This window comes from Sciurus vulgaris, assembly GCF_902686455.1.
Source record: "Sciurus vulgaris genome assembly, chromosome: 11".
NCBI lineage: Eukaryota > Metazoa > Chordata > Mammalia > Rodentia > Sciuridae > Sciurus > Sciurus vulgaris.
The window spans coordinates 611,991-630,237 of NC_136472.1; the positions used below are offsets into that span (position 1 = coordinate 611,991).

Consider the following 18,247-nt stretch of genomic DNA (forward strand, 5'->3'; position numbering starts at 1 on the left):
AGGACTACCATGGTGCAGAGGGCTGGGCCTGGGGCTGTGGTTCAGGACAGCAGACCTCTCTGCAGTCACCTCCGCTGCCTCCTGAAGTGTTGCCTGTCGGAAGGTGCAAGCCGTAGGGGCAGGGGCAGAGGATTTCAGGAGTGACGTGTCTGCTGGGCGGAGTGCAGCCCGGGACTCGTGGGCCGGTCAGCTGGAGGCCGCCATGTGGGCAGCGGGGTCCTGGGTTGGAGGAAGAACAACAGGTGCCACCAGGTGGTAGCAGGAGGGGACTGCAGGGTGGCTCTGGGCCAGGGTGACAGGTCCACCCCTTGGGGCTGTCCAGAGTGGCCTGGACTGTGGCCACGCCAGCGTGTCGGCTGCGCTGGCGAGGGTGGGCTCCTGCGGGGCCAGGAGGGACAGGCCGCTGTTTCCCCAGTCCAGCTCAGAGGAGGCCTGCGGGAGCTGCTCTGGTGGCCAGGGGCCCAGGCGATGGAGCCAAAGAGCACTCTGGGGTCCAGCGTTCCCAGCCCTCTCTCCAATAGCGTCACCTACAGTGGCCATGGGCAGTCCCTGCCAGTGTGTACCAGGTCACAGTGGGCTCAGCGCTGCAGACAAGAGGTGGCCAGAAGAGGGAGAGTAAGCCTCCCTGAGGCCTCTTTGCACTCCTCCAGGGAGGACTGTGGCCAGCAGCCCCCAGGCTTGGCTGTCCATCTGGAGTCAGGGTATCCTGGATTGGGCAGGACCTGAGTGGGGCTGTGTGTAGAACCCACCAGGACCAAGGGTACAGAGGTGGCAGGCAGGGCCCACCAGGGGACTGGGACTTCCACCTCATCTGGAAAGCCCAGGGTGAGGATCTGCAGTCTCCCACCCCCCATTAGAAGCCTCCACCCTCCCAGGCGCACACAGGCAAGGATGCCAGCCCAGCCCTTAGACAACAGAGTTTATTTCAGACTCAGCCTCCACTCAGGCCCAGGGTTCCTGCAGCTGCTGGCCAGGTGAGGGCAAAGTACCCACAGGCTTCTGGAAGCCTGCCAGCTGTCCTCACAGGGAGACAGGCTGGGACCAGAAGTGGTAAGAAGGGGCAGTGAGGCGGCAACCCCCCCGTGCTCTACTCTGTGTTATTGCATGTATACGCTTCAGACTCCGGACACCAGGTGCAGGGGAGGGGCACTCTGCTGTGGCTGTTGGGCAGACACAGCTGTGGAATGGGGTTCTCGATGTCCCCCCAGCTCTCTTCCAGGCTGTCAGCCACACCCCAGGGTAACTGACCTACTGGGCAGGAAGTGGATAGGAAGTGTGGCGATCCCAGCCTCGAGCTCCCCTGGGGCACAAGCTGGAAAAGGCAAACTTTGGGGAGCTGCTCCCAAGACCAACCTTGTCTTCCCCTGCAGCCAGGGCATGAGGCAGTGGGTGGAGGTGGCTCTGCAGAGGTGACCACCCACTTCATGCCAGTTCCCTACATCAGTTCCAGATAGACCCTTCAGCAGTTCAGAGAGCAGAAGTGGGGGGAGTGAAATAGCCATGTTCTTTGATGTCCCCATAAAGTCCAGCCTGCCCCACTACCTGAACTTCCTCCCTGCCTGCAGCTGTCTGGCCCAGGCCAAGCCCTCTACCCAGTGTTGGAGTTCTGCCTGCCCTGCCCTACAAGCCCAGAGCCCAGGCTGCTTCTGCCCTGGAGCCTGAAAGGCATGTGCTGGGGTCAGAGGTGGGCTCGCTGTTCTCTGAGGGTGGGCTGTCCATCTCTCCTGCTGTGTTTATGTGTAGGGCATATGTGTACATAGATACATATGTGTGATGCGTGTAGATAGGTCTGTGTGGACTCGCATGCAGTGAACTCCCAGGGCTGCACAGGAAGTGCCTCTGTGCCCCCACCTGGACATCAGGCATCATTTTTTCCGGGCCAGGAAGGCCACACCAAGAATCAGGGCCACAGCTGCCATAGCCACACCCCCAGCCACCAGCAAGGGGGTCAAGTTCTCACAGGGCCAGGGACCTCGGCCCCCTGGGCCCCCAGCACCAGACTCCTCCTCTGCTCCGTCCCCAGGACCCTTGAGCTCTGGGGCTGCGTCAGGACTGCTGGGGGCTGTGGGGGCTGTGGGGGCCGGCTTCAGGTTGCTGTGGTTGTTGAGGAGGGCAGGGTCTGCCTTGGCCGAGGTCTTCTTAGCAGGGGCCGGAACGGGGGCTGCTGGCTGCTCTTGCTTCTCTGCTTGGGTCTCCTTCTTCACAGGCTTGGTCAAAGGGGCTTTACCGTCTGCAGCTGGGGTGGCCTTGGCCTCAGCAGTGGCCTGAGGCACCTTGGTGTCTGGCTTGGGGCTGCTGGCCGATTTTCCCCTGGACTCCATGGTGGGTAGTGCTGGCAGCTGGGTGGGGTGGGTGGGACAGGCAGGTGTCCAGACCACAGTGTCTCAGGACAGCTTGCCCCTGGGCATTATATGGGCCTGGAGGGAGACACAAGCCAGGCTGTAGCAAGGAACAGATGAGGTCCTCTCCCCTGCAGCCCTCACCACCTTGACCCCTGGGGCGTCTCAGGTCCCTGGAGTCCCTAGAAGCCTCAGCCTGAGAGCCTATGTGGGTGGGCCTTCCAAGGCCTGACCTCTGTCTGCTCCCAGTCACTCCCAGAGAAACCCCGCCAGCCACTGAGGCAGGGGTCGTGGGACAAGGAGGGGCAGATGAGATCCTCACTGGCAAGCCATGTCTTACCAGGAACATTCTGAGTCCATCCCACTGGTCAGGGGTAGAAAGGCCCTGAGTGGGGAGGGAGAGCACAGCCCTGAGGTCAGGAAGAAGGAGCCTTTGGTCAAGGAGGAGCAGATCCCAGTCCTGATATGCACGCACAGCGCCGAGCCCCAAGCCATCACATCTCAGCAGGCGATGCTGTTTCACAAAAGTGATGCCGAGGCACCTGGCCAGGGTCCACATGGAGGATGTCTGGGCTCTCGGCAGCTGTCAGCTGGGGAACTGGCCCAAGGCCTTCAGGACTACAAGGACCTTGCTGTGATCAAGCCAAGGTCTCTCTCCCAGAGGCAGAGACACTGGGCAGGCCACCATAGGCCTGTGCCGCTGCCTCCTGGTGGCCATCCGCCCCTGCCAGCTTCTGGTGCCCTCTCCTTATACTGGGCTCAGCTCAAGGGTAGGAAGTCCTTGCTGAGTTTAAAGCGGGGCTTGCCTCTGGGGGCAGAGAGGCCCGTGGCATGAGACCTGAGGGCCTGGGCAGCAGGAAGGCCTTGCCTGGTTCCTCAATGTCTGGCTGGGGAGAGAACTCCCAGCCCCAAGACCCAGAGCACCTGCCTGGCTCACCGCGACGGGCTGAGAAGTGCCCCGCCTACAGGGAGAGCCAGTTTGGGAGGCTCAGCACAGCTTCCCCTCCCCCATGCCCAGTGACCACACTGAAGGTCACCTGAATGTCACAGCGCGATGGGATGCCCCGGTGAGAGGCCCAGCAGCCGCCCCACTTTTAAGGAACCCTTCCCTCTCCCCGACATCTGCAGTTCTGGAGGGGCCCAGCTCTTGGAGGGGGCTCAGCTGCTGGGTGTCCTTTGTAAAGGGCAGGAGGTTGACTTCCCCTCGTTATTTTTGGCTCGCAATTACGCCCCCTCGACCGCCTCCCCGAGCTCCTGACCCTGGAAGAGCAAGGGGCTTGCACCAATCTCAGTGACCTTAAAGGCCGGGGCACGGTTGCTTGCCCACCGGACCCAGCGCCCCCATCCCATCCACCCCAGGCAGAGCCTGCCGCCTTACGCAGTCGATCGAGTTCCCGGCTCGGCCCTGCGCGCTCCCTCCGCGGGACGACAGCGGGTGGCGGCTGTGGACGCGTTGGAGAGCTCAGGAGTTTCCCACAATGCACTGCTCTGGGCTCGGGACGGAGGACCAGCGCAGGGCGGGGCGGGCAGCGCGACTGCAGCCGCGTCAACCCGGCCCCGCCCCGCGCTCGGCCCGCCCTCTGGGAACTCTGGGGTCCCTAAGCCCAGCTCTGCTTTCCATCGGAGCTCAGCGTTAGCGAGGACAGGTTCCCAGGCTGACCACCTGCACCCCGACCCACACTGCGGGGCAGTGGGAGGCCATTCCCGGCCCCGGCTTCGTGTCCCTTGGCAGGTGGGCGGGCAGACCTAGGTCTGCACGGGGAGGGGGAACTGCACTGGGAGGAGAGGCTGCCCTTCCCGCCCCTTCACCAAAAAGACCACAAAGGAGGATTCTACTTAGAATATTTAATTAGACTTTTACATGACAAGACACAAAAAGTTACAACTTCTTAAAACTCTTCAAAAGAAAAAAATATAATTCTGTAAGCAGCAGCAGCTTCCAAGGTACAGACATGATGGGAGGGAGCTCCCAGGAGCAACCGTGGACTGGGGCCCAGACCTGAGCCCAGGTAGTGTCACTGGGAAGGGGCCTCCACAGAGGGGGCTAGGTTTTGGGAACACAGCACCAGCACATCAGGATCAGTCACCAACACAATCACATGGCTGGGGCAGGGCAGGGAGCCCACCTCAGTTCACAACACAGGGGGTTCCAGGGCTGGGAGGGAGGGACTTTCCAAGTGTGGTCAGAGGCCTTAAGCAGAGGCCTAAAGAGTAGGGTAGGCCTGGGAGGGCTGGGTGGCAGCTTCTGCCTCTCCCATGAGCAGAGCAGGTGACCCAGGCTTGTCTGCCCTCCCCACTGACCCATCTCAGTCCAGGGCTCGGGTCTCAGAGAGGACAGGATGGAAAAATTCTTGATGGGGTCAGCAGAGAGCCTGGGGTGCACACAGTGCCTGGCCACATGAGGAGGGGCAGCAGCACTCCACAGGCCAGGAGAGGGCTACAGGCAAACCTGCTCCCCACCCCACAAGCAAGAGACCCTGGGCATAGCCTGGGGTGGGACTGAGGGGCTCACCAGAAGGTGCCACAGTGGGTGGGGTGCAGGGGGCTTGTCCTGGAACCACAACTCATTGTGGATCCCCATCTGGGGCTCCGAGTGCTATGTGGGGAAGAGGCAGAGTGGAATCCTGGCCAAGAGAAGAGCAGCAAGAGGGAACGGACCATGGACGGAAGGACAGGCAGGGCCACAAGGGCGCAGCAATTTCAATAAATAGGTTTGTGCAGGTCCCCTTTGTAGACCAAGAGAGCCTCAGAGAGGAGCCAGGGGCCTGGGGGTAGGGTCCAGCCTGCCCAGCCCAGGCCTGAGGACTCCCAGCCCAGAGACCAGCTCTGTCCCTGGGGGCACTCAGGCCAGCGCAAGGCTGGGTCAGGGACTGGCTCGAGGAATGTACAGATTTCTGCATTTTCTACATAAACAAGACGTTGATCCCAACAGTCGTGCCTGCAGGTCCCCCATGGGGATCTGTGTGCACCACCCACGTGGACCCTGCTCCCCTTCCCCAGCACCCCTGTTGATCAGGCAGGGCTGGGGAGATTTTCCCTCACTCAGTCCTGGGCTGGTGCCCAACCCAGGCCCCAGCCACCTGACTGGGAGGGGCAGCCGCTGAGCTCAGGCCTGGGGGCCCCGCAGCAGCCCCAGCAGGGACTCTGCGATACCCAGGAAGTAGACCACCTGGGCAATGCCGAACAGTGGGGCGATGACCAGGGCGCGACAGTAGGCACCCTTCAGGAACGCCGAAGGGCCCTCATGTCGCCAGATCTTCCTGTGGGGGAGGGGAGGGTCAGAACTGGCGCCCAGTCCCCACCCCAGCCCCCACCCCTTGGGCCTGGCCCACCTGGCACAGTCCAAGAACCCCGAGTAGGTGTCCTCGTTGAGGCCTCGCTGGAGAGACTGAAGACGAGTCTTCACCACTGCGAGAGGACGTGTGGGTCAGCCCACAGCCCCGGCCCTCAGCCCCACTCCCCCGCCTGGGCCTGGGAGCTCTGACCATCACAAGGGTTGACTGCCACGGCGGCGGCACTGCCGGCCACACAGCCAGCCAGGAAGGACACGTAGAAGGGCGCCTTTTCCTCCGAGGCGGGGCGGCCCAGCTGGTTCAGGTTGGCAAAGAGAGGGAAGTACACGACGGAGAAGGGTACGTCCCTGCAGAGGAGGGCGGTGTGGAGGTGGACGGGGCAGCGGGGATGGGAGGGGTGGTCCCTGCAGAGGAGGGCGGTGTGGAGGTGGACGGGGCAGCGGGGATGGGAGGGGTGGTCCCTGCAGAGGAGGGCGGTGTGGAGGTGGGACGGGGCAGCGGGGCTGGAGAGGGGTGGTCCCTGCAGAGGAGGGCGGTGGGACAGGGGCAGTGGGGCTGGAGAGGGGTGGTCCCTGCAGAGGAGGGCGGTGGGATAGGGGCAGTGGGGCTGGAGAGGGGTGGTCCCTGCAGAGGAGGGCGGTGGGACAGGGGCAGCGGGGCTGGAGAGGGGTGGTCCCTGCAGAGGAGGGCGGTGTGGAGGTGGGGCGGGGCAGCGGGGATGGGAGGGGTGGTCCCTGCAGAGGAGGGCGGTGGGACAGGGGCAGTGGGGATGGAGACGGGTAGTCCCTGCAGAGGAAGGCGGTGGGGCGGGGCAGCGGGGACGGAGAGGGGTGGTCCCTGCAGAGGAGGGCGGTGGGACAGGGGCAGTGGGGCTGGAGAGGGGTGGTCCCTGCAGAGGAGGGCGGTGTGGAGGTGGGGCGGGGCAGCGGGGATGGGAGGGGTGGTCCCTGCAGAGGAGGGCGGTGGGACAGGGGCAGTGGGGCTGGAGAGGGTTGGTCCCTGGGAGAGGAGGGGCTGGGCGGGTCGGCCTCCACCTCCTCCGGCCTGCCCTCCAGCCCTCCCACCTGAGCAGGGTGGCCCCCAGTCCCTTGTAGAGGCCAGCGATGCCATGGTTCCGCAGCAGGTCACGGGCTAACTGGGTGGCTGTGGGCCGGGGTGCAGCAGGAGCCTCAACTGAGGGCTGGGCGGCCCCCTGGGCAGAGAGTTGGGCCTGAGCAGCCAGCATCTTCTTCTGGGCAGCTGGTGAAAAAGGGGCTTTGGTCTCTTCTTCCTGCCACGGTGAGGCAGGGGACAGGCCCTGCTGCTGCCCCTACCCCTGCTCCTCACCAATGCGGCCTGCATCCTGCAGTTGGATCTTCAGCATCTCCATGGGGGTGGTCACAATCACCTGGCAGGTGCCCGCCCCACAGCCAGCCAGCATCTCCTTAAGCAGGGTCAGCTTCTGCCTGTAGTGGAGAGGCCACCTGTTGTAAGGAGAGGTTCACGAACGGCCTGCCAATAGGGGCTGCCTGCTGAGGCCCACTGAAGGGTATGTGGGTGGTGGAGGCAGATGTGCCTCCCTGGGGGTACAGTCTGTTCCTCCAGCAACAAGAATCAACCAAAAGGACAGATGGCCCCTAGGGCAGGGGCTGGGGAAGGTGATGGGGTCATCCTCTCACAAAGAGAAATGAGAACAATCGTTTTGAGTGCTCTGAAAGGGGGCCACCTTGCAGCCCTACACTCCAGTGATGGGGGAGCTGGTCGATGCCCCCAAGCCCTAGCAGCTGTCCGTGGCTGGGGGCCAGCAGCCGCTGACTCAGCATCCACTTTGAGCCTCCCCGCACAGGCTAGACAGGCTGCCCCGCAAGGTCAGGGAAGTCAGATAACGGGGCTGGCTGGTGGAACTGACTTTTGTCACAGCCCCTGTCTCCCAGACCTCGGCCTCCCGAGGGCCAGCAGACAGGCAGAGCCTCTCACCCATCCTTAGAGAGCTGGTGTCGGAAGAAGTCATTGGCTGCCAGCTTGATGGCCTTCTCAGGGGTGACCAGTGTCAGATTCACAGCAGCTCCTGAGGGACATTTGGGGGTCAGATGGGGCGGGGTGGCGGAGGGAAGACATAGGCAGGCCTGGTGGGGGTGGACAGGCTCAGCGGCCTGGGCTGGGGAGGCCCGGGGCCAGCACTTGCCTCCTGGTCAGCCAAGCCCCACCCCAGGTGCTCCTGGCACCGCCTTCTGCCCTTTCACCCACACTGAGGCTGGTGTGTGCCAGGCAGGCGGGAACCAAGCAGGCTGGGCTTCGCTGTGGCCTCCTCCTAGCCCGTCTCCCTGCCCTTCCAACTCCATCTGTCTGATTCTGGCAAGAAGTGGCCTCACTCTGCTGTAGGCGCAGGGGATCAGACCTGAGAACCCAGGCCCCCCTGGCAACCCACAGGTGTATGTGGCCTGGACTGGTCAAAGTTGGGGGTGGACAGTCCATCTCAGTGCAGGACTCAGGGCTGCACAGCATCTGGGCAAATCCAGCTCTGCTGGGATTGCTTCCTGAGCGGCTTTGCATAATGCCCCATCTCCTGCTGCAGCCACCATGAGAGGCAGCTCATCTTTAGCATCCTAGCGGAGGGGCTGGGGGGATATCCAGGCGAGAGGTTGAGAACTGCCACTTACCAGAAATCCGGCTCTTGGTCATCCAATTCCCCATGGTCCAGGGCTGGGCTATGGTCTCCACAGCACCCCAGACATCCCCACATGCACACATGGCTTAGCCCCTGCTCCCTGCCCAGGCCATGGGAGGTGCCACCCAGGCTCACCCCAGCCCAAGCCTCACCCCGGTACATGCCGAAGTAACCCTCAGAGCGGATGGTCTTGATGAGGCAGTCGGACCTGCAGCCAAAGGGGTACGGATGAACTGGGGGCCAGCTGGCCTGCCCCTGTCCTCCAGTACAGATGGCCAGCCAGCTCCTTTCCTGCCCAGCCTGGAGTGTCCAGGGCTAAAAGAGAGGCCAGTCAAAAGCCTCCATAGGGGCTTGGCCTGGGGGGTCCTCCCCAGGCTGACCTGCCCTGTGTCTCCTTCATCAACCGGTAAAGGGCTCGGGACAGTCCCGTGCGTGCCCCCACAAGCCGCCCGCGGGCATACTCACATGCTTGTGTACATGCGCTGGCCATTCTGCTGGTTCTGCAGCCTAGTCTTTGCCAGGTCAATGGGAAACACACAGGTGACCCCGATCAGCCCAGCGATGCCGCCATTGATGAGCTTTGCAGGCAGGCTGTGTGTGCAGGGTCAGGTCAGCGCTCACTCCTCCACCCGCGGCGGGGGGGGGGGGGGGGGGGGGCAAGGTGGAAGCCGGGGTGGGGTCAAGTCTGACCTGATCTGTTTATCAGCCATTTAACCTGAGCACCCCGGCAGGAGCAGGAGGGTGGACACCAGAGGAGGTGGAGGTGGCCAGAGGAGGAGTGGGGGTGGCAGCTGAGGTGGACAGTAGAACCGAGAGCAGGTGATCCTCCAGATCAGGAGGCTTCAGGGCAAAGGCCACCACTTCTGTCCTGGAAGGATGAGGGGACAGGAATCAGGGGAGGGGGCCCACTATGGTAAACACCCTCCCCAGCCTCCATCTCAGGCTTGGTGTCAAGCCCCTCATCCCCCCCCAAGGAGATCTGGGTATGCACAGGAGAGGAAGGGGAGCCGGCTGCCTCCTGGCCCCATCCTTGGGTGCACCTGGCCCCCCTCAGTGCCCTCCTCATGTCTTCCCGGCTGGCACAGGCTCTCAGCGCACACACTCATGCTCACGTGCACACGGGGCAAGCTCCAGCTCTTAAAGGGCCAGGCACCTCGAGGGGCAGTGGCACCCTGAGGCTGGGCTGGGCTGTGGTGACCATTTCCCCAGCTTTGCGCAGAAGCAGCTGTCCTCTACCCTCTTCAGGATGGGGCTGGGGTCTCCTTCCTGGCACCCCAGGACCCCCCACCTGGGTGAAGCTCATGGCTGTCCAGATAGGCTTGGCCACCCCAGGGACATCCCCCAAGTCCCACGGCAGGCCCAGGCCCACTCTGGGCTGCGGAGCCCCTCCCCAGGGAAGTGCAGTACCCACCCACAGCCAGCCCACCCCCCACCCTCCTCTCCCCCTCCAGGAGTCTCACTCCCAGGCACAGGAACACATGGCATGAGCAAGCCGAGAAGATGACTGGCCCCCTCGGGCACCTTCGGGACCCGTCTCTTCTACGGGGGAGGAGAGAAGGGGCCCTTCCAGCAGCAGCAGGACTGGGGAGCCAAGCGTCAGCTTCAGGGGCATCACGGGGGCGATGACCATAAGAACTGAACCGTGGGGGCCTCCTGGAGTCCTGGGTCCTCTCCTGTGTGTCCCCCTAGGTTTCCTCAGAGGTCAGCTGGCTTTACCCCAACACAACTGCCCAGGTTATACTGCTGGCTCACACTCTTGGGCCCTCTAAGGACACATGACCTTCACCTTACTGGACTGCCCACTGCCTCCCGGCCCCACCACTCCCGCCACCTGCTGGGTCCTGCTCACCCCTGAGGTGCACAGACCGCTCCTGCACGGCTGGGCTCCAGCACGGCTGGGCTCCAGCGAGCTGCCTCACAGAGGAGATAAGGAGCAGCCAGCCAGGGGAGGAGGGAAGGGACCCAGGGATTGGACACAGGCTGGGGCGGGGCCTGGGGGGACTTTCTCTTTCACTTTGGGCAAGCTGGGGATCCCTGCAGCTTCAGAAGGAAGAGAAGGACTGAGACTGCTTCAGGAGCAGGGCCAGCCTTGGAGACTGGGGCTGAGCAACAAGGGGGTCTGACACAGGCTGGCTGGGCGAGCTCCTGCTGCAGCCTATGGGCTGAACCTCGATCTGTCTAGGCCCTGGAATTCCAGGGCTGGGATGTTCTGTGCCCTGGCACCCTGCGTGTGCCTGCAGGTGCATCCTGTGGAGCGGCGTCACACCGCTCGCCTGTGGAGCGTCTGCTGAGGAAGGTGCACCTCAGTGGACCTGACGCTGGGATTCAGCAGGGCATGCGTGTCCACTGGCAAGGGCATGGAAGGGTGCCTGGGTCTCAGAGGTCACTGGACGCCCTCCAGGGGCCCTGCTCACCTGGCAGGTCCAGAGGGCACGGGAGCTGACACTCCCAGCAAGGCCACCGCGGGCACACCCAGAGCCTCTCTCAGCCCAGTCCTTGACGAGGGAGGGCCTGACCTCTGAACTTCAGCCTGATTCCTCTGCCCTCCTGCCCCCTCCAGGGGCCTGGCCACAGCCAGCTCTCCCTCTTGCTAGCCTCGCTCACCCAGGAGCCCCTGCCCTTCCTCCAGGATGGAGTGAGCCCTCCCTGAGCAACCCTTTTCCTCCCCAGATCCTATCTCCTGAGGGACGCCTGGGTGTTGGGGTGCTGGAGTCCGACAGGACGGTGAAGTGGGGAGGGGAGGAGTGAGGCAGGCCCCGCGCCCAAGGGCTGAGTCAGCCCTGGGCCCCCACTGCCCGCGCAGGCCCCATCGTGAGGGGCTTTGCCTGGGAACAACGGGCATGGGGAGCGGGGGCTGCGCACCGTACCCCTCCGACCCCCGCTTTCTGTCTTCACTTGGTGGTTCCTCACTGCTTGAGGCAGCCGTCAGTCAAGGGCCCACCCCCAGCACCTTCCCTGTTGCCACAGAAACCAGCCAGCCAGCGCTGAGGCACCAGAGCCAAGCGTGGCTGTGCCAGCTTTTCAGTCAGGTAAGCCGGGCTGCAGGCAGCCGCCCCACCGCGGCAGAACCGTGCTTCTTCCCAGACCCACGGGCTGGGCCTCCGCGGGGAAGCGGCCCAGCTCCTCCTACCCCCAAGCAGGCTGAGGGGCCAAGGCTCGGGGTTCGAGCGGGTCAGCCTCCGCAGGTCCTTCCTCCTGCGGAGGAGCTTTCTGTCCAGCTGGCTGGTGGGTCTCCAGCTGCGAAGTGTTCCAACCCAGGACAAAGGCGGCGGGGCGGGAGGCTGCCTGCCGGATCCGCGCGCTCAGGCCCTGCGCGCAGCTGGGGCTCCGCTGGCCCGACCACCCGGATTCCGCCCGTGTGTGTGCCACGCAGGCTCGGCGCGGTCTCCGGTGTGGCCCCCACGGCCTGGCGCCTCCTTCCTGGGCTCCAGCTCGGGCTCTCACCCCGCGGGACACGTGTGCGCAGGGAGCGCGCCCGGAACAGCCGGGGCCGAGCACGGCCTCCCACACCCGGCGACGGTGGATCCGAGCATCCGCCGGGCCAGGCCCCGCGGGGGCCGCCTCGCCCGGGCAGCTGTCACCTCGCCCAGTCACCGCGACGCCCCCTGTCCCCACAGCGCGGCTGCGCTCAGGGGGCGACGCAGGAGCTGCCCTCGGGCACTCACCGCACTCCGCCGCGCTCGCCTCCCCGCCGTGCCGCGCGCCCGGCCTGCACCTAGGCGGGGAGGCGCGTCCGCTCTCGCCGCGCGCTCCGCCCCCAGTCCCGAGCCGGCTCCCGGGCGTCGGCTCCCCCTCCCGGCCGCTGCGGCCACTGCGCCCAGCCAGGCCCAGCCCTAGCCCAAGACCACCCTTGCCTGCCGGTAGGGCGGCAGAGCGCGGCTTCTGCGCGTCCCCAGAGCCCTTCCTCGTCTCAAGGTCTCAGGCCCCTGTAAGTCTGAGTAGGTGGCAGAGAGCGCGGTGATGAGAGCGTCCTGGGGGGTCCCTAGTTTGGACAGTAGACGCTCAGCAGGGACTGAGCTAGCCACGGGGGCGGGCTGGGTGGAAGCCCATCACAAAACCACACAGGGAACTTTGTATCCATCTCTGATAGAATCGTTACTTTGTAGAGTCAGCTCCTCTCCACTCCTGGGAAGACCAGGACCCACAGGACGCAACAGGCATGGTCTGAGGGAGGGGCAAGGCAAAGGCCATGGAACGTGACTGGGCATACAGAACCCCCTCCCAGGAGAGGCATGGCCTCAGACAGCCTGGCCATCCCTCCCCTCTAGCTGCCTCTCCACCTGAGAGTCAAACCAGGCTCTGAGACAGTGGGTGAAACAGTACAGGTCGGTTGCCCCCAGACGGGGGAGACTTGAAGACCAAGTTCTGCCAGTGGCCAGGCCAACGTCCAGAGCCAGTTCAGTCTGTGGGCCTAGGCCTGGGCAGGCTCTGTGGACTGTGAGGCTGAAGTGCCTGGCTGAGCAGCGTCCTCAGAAGCCAGGCCCGTGCGGCGGATGCTGTCCTGGTACTTGTGGCGGCCGAGTTCCAAGATGGCCCGCACTTCTTCAGCCACATCCTGCCGGTCACTCTGCTCCAGGGCTTGCACCAGAAGCTCCACAGCCCCTGGATGCCCAGCCTGGCGCTCTGCCCAGGAGAAGAGCATGTGGCGGATCTGCCCGTCCAGGTCATCCCTTGGAGAAGGGGGATAGTGACCAAGGAGGTCAAGACCCTCACAAAAGGTTCCCTGCTCTGTGAGCCAGTTATAGCCAGACCCTCCCTTTCTAGCCTGGAACTTGTCCTGGCCTCCTTGAAACTTCTGCCAGAAACAAGCAGGACCCACTGGGTAGTCGGGGCCTGGCCCTGAGGCTGCATGGGCTTCAGTGGGAGGCTCACCGGAACTCGTGCCGGATGCGCTGCAGCTCTCGGTAGGGCGTGCCCAAGTGCAAGGCCACGGCCGGCCAGTCTGGACCCAGGCGCCCAGCCACGCTCAATAGGTTGCTCTGAGTCAGAAAGCCGGTCTCAGCGTTGCCCAGATTCAGCGGTGCCAGGGAGAAGCTGGCCCCCTTCCCATGAGCCTTGAGCCCCTGAAGTCTCTGTCAGGAGGGGCAGTGCAGTGAGCCCAACCCCACCCTCCCACCCCTGGTTACCCCAAGATTAAGCCCCTCCCCCACTCCCACTGCCCCCAGCCGCACCGGCAGCTTGATGGGCAGAGTGGCCATCCAGAGGGCATCTGCACCCTTCCTCTGCCGGGCAGCCGCAGCCTCCTGGGGCACCTCCACAGGCACTGAGCCCCGATAGAAAGACACCTGAGTAGAGATGAGATGAGATGCAGCGCTCTGGCTTCTGCCCAGGTGACCCGGGGCCCCTGCCCTGTTGGCCCACCTGGCCTCGCACCGCCTGAGCCTCCCGGTCCAGGGCCGTGGTGATGTAAACCTCCTTCACGTTCTTCAGGTGAGAATAGAAGACAAAGCAGACCCTGCCCTCCACACAGTCTGGGCGGTCTGGGGACACAAGACAGGCTCAGCAGGGCAGGAAGGAGGCAGACCCCAGGCCCTCCTGGGGAGGGGACCTACCCGCATCCACACTGATGCCACGCTCAAAGGCAGCAAAGAACTCCTCGCCCTCGAACATCTGCAGGGTGTCGGAGGGCTCGGGCCCTCGGTAGCGCTCCAGCAGCCGCCGCAGCGTGGCGTCCACCTGCAGGGCCCCAGCGGCTTAGAGCTCAGCGGCTCCCCAGGCCCTGGTCCCCCTGCTGCCTCCTGCCGTCCCCACCTTGTTGTGCGGCAGGCACTGCAGCAGGACCTGCTCGGGGTCCCGACGCCTCTGCAGGGCAAGGAGGTTGACTCGGTGCAGCCGCAGCCGCTCCCAGGCCTTCCGCGCCAGGCCCCCCACACAGGTCTTGGTGGTGTACCAAAGCCAGTACCTGGGGGGGGGTCGCTGGTGAGCTGTGCTGCACAGACCAGGCCAGGGAAGGGGGGGGCGGGAGCTGGGGAGCACTGACCAGGAGAAACGTGTGACCTGGAAGCGTGCGTGCAGGTGAGTGAGCTCCAGCACCACCTGAGCCGTGATGTCATCCCAGGTGGCCGCAGGCGGGGCCCGGTGCAGCAGGTACAGGCGGGAGCGGTCCAGACTGAAGCCTGGACAGGAAAGGGCAGCAGCCTGAGGCCCCTGGCTGGCCATTCCAAGCACTGTCCCCTTCACCTTCCCTATGGCCCAGTGACCTCTCACCTGTGACCCCAGGGGGCAGGGGTAGTTGCACTGTGACTGGTTGGAGGAAGCTGGGGGGTCCGCTCTGTGAGAGGCACAGCAGGGGGCTCACTGCAGCCTCTGGCTCCCCTAGGAGGGCCTGCAGCTCTCGGCTGGCCATGCGGACCACCTGTGCAGAGAGCCGCCTCAGCACCTGCCTGGGCACCAGGCTGCCACCTGCTACCCTCGGTGCTGCCCTGGCTGTACCTGCATGGAGACATGACGAGGTTCCTCGGTGGCCCCAGGGGGGAAGATGACCTTGACCCCAGGATGACCTGAAGAGCACAGCAGTGTCCCCTCTGGAGGCACCAGGCAGGCATTGGATACAGGGCGCAAAACCACAAGGAACCAGGAGAAGTGGGGCACCTGGCAGCGAGCCCAGAGCCGCTGGACACATGGAGGACGAGATCAGGGAAGAGTCAAGACAGAGATGCTGCTCCCCGCCGTCCCTCATCGCAGGCCTGGGCAGCCTCACCTTGGGAGCCTCTTCCTCCAGATGGGTCTCCAGGTCACTCCAGCTATTGTCCCTACGGGTTCTGACCACCACTTCACGGCAACGGCGGGCCCGTGGGGGGACAAAGAGCAGCCACAGGCTCACATCCTGCCAGGCAGTGGTGGTGTGAGGGCTAGGGCCAGGTCTGTGGCCTCCACACCCGCCCACCCTACCCTGGCCATGCCTGTTGAAAAGCCACCCCATGGGGCCACAGCTCCAGGACACTGCTGAGCAGGGAGTCGTGCGGGCCCAAGGAGACGAGGCCGGGCTCCGGCATCCACAGTCGATAGTGGATGGTGATGGGGGCAGCGGTGGCCCCCGCTGGGAACTGCAGGCGGACGCCACAGGCCAGGGTCACAGAGCAGCCTTGAGGGGTCACAGGGAAGCTGAGTGAGGAGAAGGGTGTGGTCAGACACAAGGCCTGTGTAGAGTCTGGCCCCTAACACTCCTGAGGCACGGGCAAAGTACCCAGATGGCCTGGATGATGGGGTGGACAGATCTCCTCTAGCCCTCTTCTCTCCCCGTCAATACCTGTCCAAATCTGAGGTCAGGAATAGACTGGGCATTTCCAGAACTTGGGGTGTGCCTGTGCAAAGGACAGGTGAGTCATCAGGACAGCGGTGTGCTGTGTCCTTCCCCTGCTGGGCTGGCCCCCACCAAGCCTACCTGGCGGACTCAGACAGTCCAGTGAGGCCTCACCCAGGGGGTTCCCCTGCAAGCGCACGAAGGGTGCGTCTAGGAGCTCAGGAGGCAGGTCCCGGAGTCGGTTGTCCCTCAGGTCAAGCCGAGTGAGCAATGGGAGATGGGCCAGGCTAGCGGGCACTGAGGTCAGGAGATTGCTGTGTAGAATAAGGAACCGCAGGGACCGTAGCCCTGCTACAGGCAGGTGCTGACTCAGGTTGGGCAGAGGACCACTCAAGGCCACCTCTGGTCCTGGGGCTCCACAACAGGATGCTCATGCCATAGCCCCAGGGAAGCTGTTACAAGTCCACACCTTGGTGGACAAAGCTGCCCAGGTCAGCCTTGGGCCTTGGCTCAAAGGCAGCCAAGCCTGTGGGGTGGCAGAGACTGGTGGAAATGGGTAGGGGCGCTCCCCCTCAGGCTAGTAAGCCAAGCCATGGGTGCTGCTGCTACTCACCAAGGGAGGCTGGGAGGCTCTGTAGCCGGTTGGAGGCCAGGTTGAGTTCAGTGAGACTGCTCAGGTCTCCGATCTCAGGAGGGAGCGTGTCCAGAAGGTTCTCAGAGAGGTCAAGTTGCTGCAGGGCAGACAGGGCCCCCAGCGCTGTGGGCAGCTTTTGCAGGCGGTTGTGTGTCACAGTGAGGAAGGTGAGGACACCGAGGGCCCCCAGGGTTTCTGGGAGCACCGAGAGGCGGTTGTGAGAGAGGAGGAGTGCGTCCAGGCTGCGCAGCTGCGGGACGCAGGCTGGCAGTGTCTCCAGGCTGTTGAAGCTCAGGTCTAGGTGCACTAGGTAGGCCAGGCCACTCAGGCCCGTGGGCAGTGTGGTCAGGGTTCCCTGCAGGCAGGCACCCAGGGCACCCCGATTTTGCCCTCCTGTAAGTGGGGGAAGCAGGTCCCAGATCAGCCCTGTGAGCCAGAGAAAACTGCTGGCTGAAGGGCACAGACCCGCCTGCTGAGCCCAGAGGCAGGTGGGAGAAGGGGTGAAATCACCTGTGACCTGTGACATCAACTGCAGGGTGACCCAACTACCCAGGAACATCTGGGGTCTGTGGAGAGACCCCACAGGCAACCTCAGGGCCTGGGAGCTGGGGACCAGGGCCCACCCACCTCACCCTGGGAGGAAAGTGATGGGTCTGCGGGCAGCAGGATGAGACCTGAAACTGGAACTGGGACCAGGGCTGCCTCTGTGGACCAAGAAGCACAGGCAGGCAGAGCTAGAGAAGGGACAGGAACAAGAACAGGGGGCTCACCTTTGAGGACCAAGGAGCGGAGGCGTGGCAGACTCCACGGCACGTGGGCCAGGGTGGCCTCCAGCAGTTGAGGGTCCTCGTGGGTGCTCAGCCGCAAGAACTCCACCTGCAGCAGATGCTGGCCATGCTGGGCACACAGGTGCAACAGCTGGTGGCAGCCCTCGGGGTACAGGTCCAAGTTTAGCCGATTCCCAACCAGGAGGGGAGGCGGCCCAGGTCCTGCACCCACAGTTTCCACAGCAGGTCTTGAAGCATCTTCTGAGGCAGATGCAGTTTTTCTGGGCTCCAGCCCCTCTACCGCTGCAGCCATCACCCAGGGATGGTCCTCGGGGGCCAGACATGTCCCAACTCGCCAGGCAGGCCTGCTCAGACAGGGCCCAAGGCGGCTGCAGAGGCAGAGGGAGGAGTGGGCAGGAGTGGGGGCTGGGTTCCACCTCCCCATCAGGGGAACAGGGACTCTGGCTAGGGTCGGGAGCCCTTGAGCTGGACGGAGTGACCCTCCCTGCAGAGAGGAGCCCACTGAGGGAGGAAAAGGAGTGAGCCATCACACCTAATTCTGCAGTCTGGCCAAGTGACCCCTAGGCCTGACAGGTCACCCAGTCTGTCCCCCTGCTCTGGTGATAAGAGTCCACCTTCCTTCATTCCTGTTCACTTGCGGTACATGCATTGAACCCAGGGCTGTTCTACCGCTGAGCCCTTTCTATTTACTCATTTTCTTAAGTCGCTCGGGCTGGCCTCCAGTTTGCGATCCTTTTGCCTCAGACTCCCGCGTCGCTGGGATGACAGGCTGCCGCCACCCTGAGAGCCCACCTCCAACCTTCACACCCATCGGCTGTGCGGGCGTCGGGGCAGTGAGGGAGGGGGCCCACGAGGCTGGGGAGACTGCACTTCACTGCCGCCCACCGCCGCTTCCAGTCCCCGCCTCGGTCCGCTGGAGGGGACTGCAGGGTGCAATCAGGGCCCGAAGCCCTGCCCTCCGCGCAGCGGACTTCCGCGCCTCGGCCGCCCGTACCCCCGCCCCAGGACGCGCGCTTCCCCGGCGCGGCCGCTCCGCGCCCGGGTTCCCGCCAGCGCGCTTCCGGGCGGGAGGGACGCCGGCCCCGCCCCGCCCGGGTCCCCGCCCCGCCCCTCCCCCCGCCCGGGTCTTCGCCCCCGCCCCTCCCCCCGCCCCCCTGCCCGGGTCCCCGCCTCCCCTGTCCGGGTCGGCTGGGCCGTGGGCCTCTGCCGCCCGAGTCTGCGCCCCGGGAAGGCCAGCATCGGGCGAGGAAACCCGCGCAGGCGGGTGCGGGCTGTGCCGTCCCGGCCCCAGGTGCTTGTCAGG

At 64.5% G+C, this 18,247-nt stretch overlaps 3 protein-coding genes across 4 annotated transcripts; all 3 read right to left on the reverse strand.

Annotated features, from left to right (window-relative positions):
* Positions 1–904: 904 nt before the first annotated feature.
* On the reverse strand, positions 905–3,855 carry CEND1 (cell cycle exit and neuronal differentiation 1). The gene is made up of 2 exons (XM_079104355.1): positions 3,718–3,855; positions 905–2,417 (listed from the first exon to the last, which is right to left on the reverse strand). Exon 2 carries the CDS (start codon positions 2,319–2,321, stop codon positions 1,866–1,868), a length of 456 nt encoding a protein of 151 aa, XP_078960481.1. The 5' UTR covers positions 2,322–2,417; positions 3,718–3,855; the 3' UTR covers positions 905–1,865.
* A 314-nt stretch (positions 3,856–4,169) lies between these two features.
* Positions 4,170–10,173, reverse strand: SLC25A22 (solute carrier family 25 member 22). Its single transcript, XM_079105451.1, has 10 exons — positions 10,129–10,173; positions 8,970–9,147; positions 8,745–8,870; positions 8,432–8,487; positions 7,589–7,679; positions 6,959–7,077; positions 6,697–6,871; positions 5,825–5,979; positions 5,672–5,747; positions 4,170–5,599 (listed from the first exon to the last, which is right to left on the reverse strand). Exons 2-10 carry the CDS (start codon positions 8,987–8,989, stop codon positions 5,446–5,448), a joined length of 972 nt encoding a protein of 323 aa, XP_078961577.1. The 5' UTR covers positions 8,990–9,147; positions 10,129–10,173; the 3' UTR covers positions 4,170–5,445.
* A 2,159-nt stretch (positions 10,174–12,332) lies between these two features.
* Positions 12,333–17,628, reverse strand: PIDD1 (p53-induced death domain protein 1). 2 transcript variants are annotated; one of them, XM_079103287.1, is made up of 15 exons: positions 16,927–17,628; positions 16,136–16,549; positions 15,664–15,873; positions 15,529–15,583; positions 15,182–15,383; positions 14,980–15,105; positions 14,712–14,891; positions 14,487–14,634; positions 14,260–14,395; positions 14,031–14,181; positions 13,832–13,955; positions 13,641–13,759; positions 13,451–13,564; positions 13,152–13,351; positions 12,333–12,949 (listed from the first exon to the last, which is right to left on the reverse strand). In XM_079103287.1, exons 1-15 carry the CDS (start codon positions 17,366–17,368, stop codon positions 12,691–12,693), a joined length of 2,880 nt encoding a protein of 959 aa, XP_078959413.1. In that variant the 5' UTR covers positions 17,369–17,628; the 3' UTR covers positions 12,333–12,690. The 2 variants fall into 2 exon arrangements, with proteins under 2 accessions (XP_078959413.1, XP_078959414.1); XM_079103288.1 differs by having other exon boundaries at positions 12,709–12,902.
* Between the last annotated feature and the right edge of the window lie 619 nt (positions 17,629–18,247).

Bases quoted from the DNA above. Each gene is read 5' to 3' on its own strand.
- CEND1 (XM_079104355.1), bottom strand. From the start codon at position 2,321: ATGGAGTCCAGGGGAAAATCGGCCAGCAGCCCCAAGCCAGACACCAAG.
- SLC25A22 (XM_079105451.1), bottom strand. From the start codon at position 8,989: ATGGCTGATAAACAGATCAG. The intron at 8,871-8,969 runs GTCAGACTTGAC...CTGCACACACAG, and splicing joins ATGGCTGATAAACAGATCAG to CCTGCCTGCAAAGCTCATCA. The intron at 5,600-5,671 runs GTGGGCCAGGCC...CCTCCCCCACAG, and splicing joins GGGTTCTTGGACTGTGCCAG to GAAGATCTGGCGACATGAGG.
- PIDD1 (XM_079103287.1), bottom strand. From the start codon at position 17,368: ATGGGGAGGTGGAACCCAGCCCCCACTCCTGCCCACTCCTCCCTCTGC. The intron at 15,584-15,663 runs GTAGGCTTGGTG...TCCTTTGCACAG, and splicing joins GGACTGTCTGAGTCCGCCAG to GCACACCCCAAGTTCTGGAA. The intron at 14,892-14,979 runs GTGAGGCTGCCC...CCATGTGTCCAG, and splicing joins TGGAGGAAGAGGCTCCCAAG to CGGCTCTGGGCTCGCTGCCA.